The following is a 6,869-nucleotide window of genomic DNA, read 5'->3' as shown; positions in this document are numbered from 1 at the left end:
TGAGCCAGTCGACATTTAGCTAGAACCGCAGATTTTCCATTTAACCAGGCATTTGTGACTAGATATGGGAGTCGTAATGAATCAAACTATTTTCGATTCCTTCACGGTTCCGTTAGATATTCTTTAAGTAAAATATATTTGGGAAAAGTGAAATCTTATGGCATGCTGCCTTCAGCAGTTTCAACCAACAGAACATAATATAACAATTCCTAAATAAATGAAATGTATAGACCTGCTTCTTAATGAATTTTCACAGACTTTTTGTCCTCCTAACGTTATGCTGTTACATAAAATACTAAACAAAAATGTTATTCATTCATTACTTAATTGTTTTTTAATTAAGTAGCCTACCATCGATTACATAAATCATATTGTGTATCTGTAACTATGTTGTCATGCCTGCCCAGCCCTCCTACTATAGGCTATATTCTTGTTTTATTTCCAGTTTCATATGACAGATGTAGCCTAATAACGTGTTCAGAATGTAAATCGAAATATTTCACCAACTCTGCTTTATCTTTTATTCACTGAAAAGCATCGGCTCGTAAGAGTCATTCCTTGGGGAATCGGATCACACTGGTCGAGCCGTGTGAAGAACCGGTTCGGGAGTCGGAGCACACTCGTATCATGTTCAGTCGTGGTGTTGTGTTGGTGAAAAGTAGTAGGGGAAACACTGCTAGTGTATGTTAGTATGCTGTTCCGTTCACATCGGCAGAAGAATTCACATCCCAGGCAACCGAGCGTCATGTATGAGAGCGTGTGTGCGTTTGAGAGACTTTAATGTTTTTTTTTTTTCTTCTTCAATCCACAGCCCATCCTCGCGCCTCCCTCCCTGAACGAGGTCCTTAAATGACCCACGACGACTAAGGAGCTCGCGCTTTCCCTGTCCGGATCATGGCATGCGCCCCATCCCGGACTTCCACACGCGCGGCGCCGAGGCTCGAGAGCAGTGAACATGGGGATCAGGTCCAGAAATGCCACTAACGCCGAGGACTCGCGCGAGCGGAAGAGCGCGCTGGCCGGAGACCTGGAGCAGTGCGCGGGGCAGGAACGGGACGGCGCGCTGCTTCTCGTCGGTTCGGGCAGGGAACCGGACTTCAAACGGGGCTCGCAGAACATCGGTCTGCTCGCCAAGACGCCCCTGGGCTACACGCGTCCCGTGAAGAGGAATAATATAAGGAAGCGACGGATCCAGAACCTCATCTACGACGCGCTCGAGAGACCACGAGGATGGGCGCTGCTTTACCACGCGTTTGTGTAAGTGGACCCGATGCATTTCACAGCCAGAAGCGCCCACACACAGAGGGAACAGCCCAGTTAATTATAAATTACAACAATTCAGTTCAATCCAATTTGTTTGTACAGCCCTTTTCATTGTTCCAGCAGCAGCTTTACAGAGAATGCAGCCCCCAAAGGCAAAGAGAAACTGCATATATTCAGATTTATTATAACTGATAAAAAAAAAAAAATGCAAATACATGTAAACCCCATTTATGTCTTTACTGAATCTTGGCTGGAATTGATGTACACAAAGATGTAACCAAATACTCACGATTAGGGGGGGGGGGGGGACCTATTGACCTACAAACCTACTGATTGAACACTAATCTGAATATTGAGGTTCTCCTAAATGTTTATGATGGTTATGGCCCTAGTTATATAGATTTTCAGTCATGTCGTCTGATTTCAACTGAATAATGACTGTCTACTTTTGTCCTTTGATCATCATTAATCATCATTTTCCTGTTTATCACTGTAAAGCTGTTTTGAAACCAATTGTACAACGTGCTATGTAAATAAAGGTGACTTGTGACTATGTTGAGAATGATAGGTTGCCTTTCAATGAGCAGGAAAGCAGTGTTTTGATCACACTGAGTTTTGTGCTTTTGCATTGAGCACTTTGAAGTGTATAATGTGTGCCCATTTGTGCTGGAGCTCTCCATGGTGCTGAGGCAGAGCTCGGCCTCCAGCTGTTACCGCCAGAGCTCAAAGCACTTATAGCTGTCTAGCTGGTGTTTGTGGTAGTGTAACAGTGCCATACGCTCACCGTAGAGCCAGAGTCTAGAGATACTGCCTGTTATCATCGTAGCGTTGCGATAAGGACACTGTGTGCTGCTGTGACACTGAAGTCAAGAGCTCCAGGCATGACAAAGTGGCCCTGGTCTGTGGAGCTGTCCGTGGTCCTGATATCAGTATTGGTTGAGCGATTATACAGAAGTAACAGCAAAGACGATGCATAAGTGACCGTTATCTTAGAGAGGCAAGAATGTTAATGTTGGTTAAGTGGAGGTAGTTCTTTGTCAGGCATTAGAGTGCTGATGAACAACTTCCTTTGAATCCCCAAGCTTGACACTAAACCTCTGTTGCCTACTCACACACAATCACACATTATTCATGGTCCATTTTCTGTCCAATGCTCTTAATGCCTTATGCAGGATGTGGATCATACAGTAACTGCAACTCAGCACAGATTTTCTCCAGTGTGTCTGTGGTTTCTAAGACTGTATCAGGGTTTTTAACCAGGCCATCATGTGAGGTTTGTCCACACCATATTAATGTGAATAATTGATTAAAATGCTTTATATGCCGAAAAGTGGTGTGGCATGTGAGTGTGGTGTGAGTGTGGTGTGTGTGTCTGTATTTGTGAACAATTTTGTAGTTAATAATTCAACTTGCCCCCGCCCTGCCATAGCAGTGTATCTAGAGGAAGGGATTAAATTAAGTTGTTAAACATAGGGTGGGTCCTTCCTTTTTCTGCTGTCAACTGACGCTTTAGTTGATCCGAGCATTGCTGGTCTTTGCAGAAAAATATAAAAACATCTGCAGGAATAATAAATTAAAACACAAGTAGTGTAAAATAGTGTTTACTCTTTTAATGATTCAGAGAAATATCAATAATAATTATGTATATGTATATATATATATGTATATATGTATGTATATATATACAGTATATAGTACATAAGCTATATACTATACTATATTGCATACTTATGTACTTTAGTATACTCATACATACATACATATACATACACTATATTGCCAAAAGTTTTGGGATGCCTGCCTTTACATGCACATGAACTTTAATGACATCCCATTCTTTGCCCACCCTTTGCAGTTATAACAGCTTCAACTCTTCTGGGAAGGCTTTCCACAAGGTTTAGGAGTGTGTTTATGGGGATTTTTGACCATTCTTCTTGAAGCGCATTTGTGAGATCAGTCACTGATGTTGGACGAGAAGGCCTGGCTCACAGTCTCTAATTCATCCCAAAGGTGTTCTATTGGGTTGAGGTCAGGACTCTGTGCAGGCCAGTCAAGTTTCTCTAACTCGCTCATCCATGTCTTTATGGACCTTGCTTTGTGCACTGGTGCGCAGTCATTGTTGGAAGGGGCCATCCCCACACTGTTCCCACAAAGTTGGAAGCACGATTGTCCAAAATGTCTTGGTATGCTGAAGCATTAAGAGTTCCTTTGACTGAAACTAAGGGGCCAAGTCCAACCCCTGAAAAACAACCCCACACCATAATCCCCCCTCAACCAAACTTCACACTTGGCACAATGCAGTCAGGCAAGTACCGTTCTCCTGGCAACCTTTACATGCACATGAACTTTAATGGCATCCCATTCTTTGCCCACCCTTTGCAGCTACAACAGCTTCAACTCTTCTGGGAAGGCTTTCCACAAAGTTTAGGAGAGTGTTTATGGGAATTTTTGACCATTCTTCTAGAAGCGCATTTGTGAGTTCAGGCACTGGTGTTGGACGAGAAGGCCTGGCTCGCAGTCTCCGCTCTAATTCATTCCAAAGGTGTTCTCTATGAAATGTGGTAGGGTGGAGGCAAGTTGAATTATTTAAGGCCCACTGAAATCAAAATAAAGTTTTTTAGCTTTTAGTATGATTATCTTAGCCTTAAGGTTATGAATAAGCTGGTGTGTTCCAAAACAATGACAAAATTTGCATTTAGGAGATATAAGCATTCAAAACTTACAGTCTCTCACTTCCATTAAAACGAATCACAGATTTTGATGACATCATGGCAGACTTCACCTTCTCATCAAATCTTCTGTACAATCAAATGCGCTCTACAATCTGAAGTCCCGCCCCCTGCATTATAAATAGACCCTGAACTGCGTCTGAAACGGTCAGTTGTTCAGACGCATTTACTATTTTCTACATGGTGAAGGGCACATAGCGCCCTATATATGCGATAGGAAACGATTCAGACAGTGTAAATATGCTTTCAGTTGAGGCGAATGAAGTTTGGGTTCACGATACTTTCACGCGCACCGTACTCTAGACCACAGCCGTTGACTAGAGACACGAGAGCGCAGCGCGGATCATATGCGCGAGTCGGCGCATACAACAAAACATATCGGACCCATTTAAATGCTGCACAGAGTGCTGTATTTCAGAGATATTGAAGAGATTATGATGATAAACGGTTAGATTCGGCGGAAACTGGCTTTAAAAAAACAGAAAGGCTAGTCAAACTGTGGTAATATTGAAACGCTATTGGCTGTTTCAAAAAAGGGGAGGAGCTGCTTACAGCTGGAGCCGCTTCAATAGAAATTACGTCAACACAATGAATAATGCCGTGCGTTCCAAGGAACTTCAGTGGGCCTTTAACTGCAAATTGCTCGCCAAACCCAGACTCGTCCATGGGATTGCCAGACATAGAAGTGTGATTCTTCACTCCAGAGAACACGTCTCCACTGCTCTAGAGTCCAGTGGCGGAGTGCTTTACACCACTGCATCTGACGCTTTACATTGCACTTGATGGATGCAGCTGCTCGGCCATGGAAACCCATTCCATGAAGCTCTCTACGCACTGTTCTGGAGCTAATCTGAAGGCCACACGAAGTTTGGAGGTCTGTAGCTATTGACTCTGCAGAAAGTTGGCGACTTCTGCGCACTGTGCACCTCAGCATGCGCTGACCCCGCTCTGTGATTTTACATGACCTATCACTTCGTGGCTGAGTTGCTGTTGTTCCCAATTACTTTCACTTTGTTACAATACCACTAACAGTTGACCGTTGACCGTGGAATATTTAGGAGTGAGAAAATTTCACGAATGGACTTATTGCACTGGTGGCAACTTATCACAGTACCACGATTGAATTCACAGAGCTCCTTAGAGCGACCCATTCTTTCACAAATGTTTGTAGAAGCGTCTGCATGCCTAAGTGCTGGATTTTATACACCTGTGGCCATGGAAGTGAATGGGGTGTCCCAATACTTTTGCCAATATATATGGTACATGGTACATGAGTATACTATACAGTATAGTATGTAGTATAACTATTGATATTTCTCTGAATCTTTAGATTATATATTTAAAGAGCTTATTTAATTGCATAGTATATATATATTGCATAATATATAGTTCATTTTTATATATTAAATGACTTGATGTTTTTAGATAATGAAACATTGGATTCTGAGGCTGCACCTCTAGAGATGTAATTAGCTGTATTGCAGGATGGGTGAGCCAACTATTGGTAACTTCCTGTAGTTAATTGCCTCTGTTGTTCCCGTAGCAATGGTGTACTTGTGGTCTATATGCTGATATGAGAAAAATACATCAGACCAGCACACTTTTTACGTCTCTGTGTGATATCTGTAAGGGGCCGTTTAGTTGTGTAGAGAATAGAATAGAGTAAAGAAGAATAGTGTAGAGAACAGAATAAGGTTTACAACTGCCGTGTCAATAGATTGATATAGTAATGGTGGTATGGGATCAACGGTGCTGCTTAGCTCAGTAAAAAACGAGAGGGTTTGGGTTTCATCCATCCATTATACGTGCTCTTTAAAATTTGACAGGATGTGATTTTCTGCATTGAGTTCTCACTTTGCCTTTGGCTATCGATTTGTGACCACCATGTACAGCAGGGAATTGCAAAGCATTTCTCAGAACGCAGGAATTCTTTGTTCTATATCTCAGAAAAGAATGTCCTACTTTTCTTGAACACACACCGATGCTTCTTTTGGAGATTTATCTTGTAGAAGATGTCAGGTTGAAGCTGATTTACTCAGAAGATTAAGACAGTGACGTTAGTGTTATGGAGAGTCGCTTGCCTAATTAAACTTTCCATGTGCTTCATTAAATGAGTTTTGGAAAGGTGTCAGGTCATGTGTGAATAATGGTTAAAGCAGACTACATAGGTCAGGGCAGTGATGATTCAATTCAACCACATTCTTATGTTACCTTATGTTATCTGGTCATAGTTTGTGGGTAACAGGGGCCAAGGCCGCTGGCTGCACTCTTGGCTTGAAACTCTAAGTGGAATTTGATACTGGCAGCTAAATACACACTTACACAGGGAGCTCGGCAAATAAATAATGTGAGAATTTATGGAGGAGGAATATGACAAGCAGCAGCCTTTTAGAATGGGGTGGCGGTAGCAGCCTAATGGTTAAAGATCTGAGCTGGTAATCTGAAGGTTGATGCCGTGATTCATGAAGTGGAGAGCCACTGGGATCCTCCATCACAGTTTCGCCCTTGAGCAAAGCACTTAACCGTAGTTTGCTCTGGGTGGGCCTCTCCTGTCATAAATATACTGTAAGTTGCTTTGGGTAAGAAAGTGTCAGCTGAATGACTAATAAAATAACATGTTAGATGGATTTCAGGAGGGCCAGCGTGGAGTGGGTTGCAGTAAACCAGCCTAGCAGAAGTTAATCTTAAAGTGAGGCTGCGGGAGCGGGTGGTTGTCGCAATGCAACGATAACTGAAGGTCGGCTGGACATCTAGGACGATGTCCAGGGTTTGCGCTCACCTGGTGATGATGAAGTCTTGTGACCTTCAACCCATAGAGAGAGCATGTGGGGGATGTTGAGACTTGTTCAGAGAGGAGCTCACTGTCTTTCCAGTTTC

The 6,869-nt window shown here is 42.7% G+C and overlaps 1 protein-coding gene across 1 annotated transcript in view; it reads left to right on the top strand.

Annotated features, from left to right (window-relative positions):
• Positions 1 to 955: 955 nt before the first annotated feature.
• kcnq3 (potassium voltage-gated channel, KQT-like subfamily, member 3) overlaps positions 956 to 6,869 on the top strand; it is a gene marked incomplete at both ends in the record, with an annotated part of 68,806 nt that continues 62,892 nt past the window's right edge. The window contains one exon of the mRNA XM_079818897.1: positions 956 to 1,257. Coding sequence (XP_079675023.1) covers positions 956 to 1,257 — 302 coding nt within the window. The remainder of the gene's footprint in view (positions 1,258 to 6,869) is intronic.

This window comes from Gobio gobio (assembly GCF_949357685.1).
Source record: "Gobio gobio genome assembly, chromosome: 6".
NCBI classification, from domain to species: Eukaryota; Metazoa; Chordata; class Actinopteri; order Cypriniformes; family Gobionidae; genus Gobio; species Gobio gobio.
This window is presented reverse-complemented; position numbering and strand designations above follow the sequence as displayed.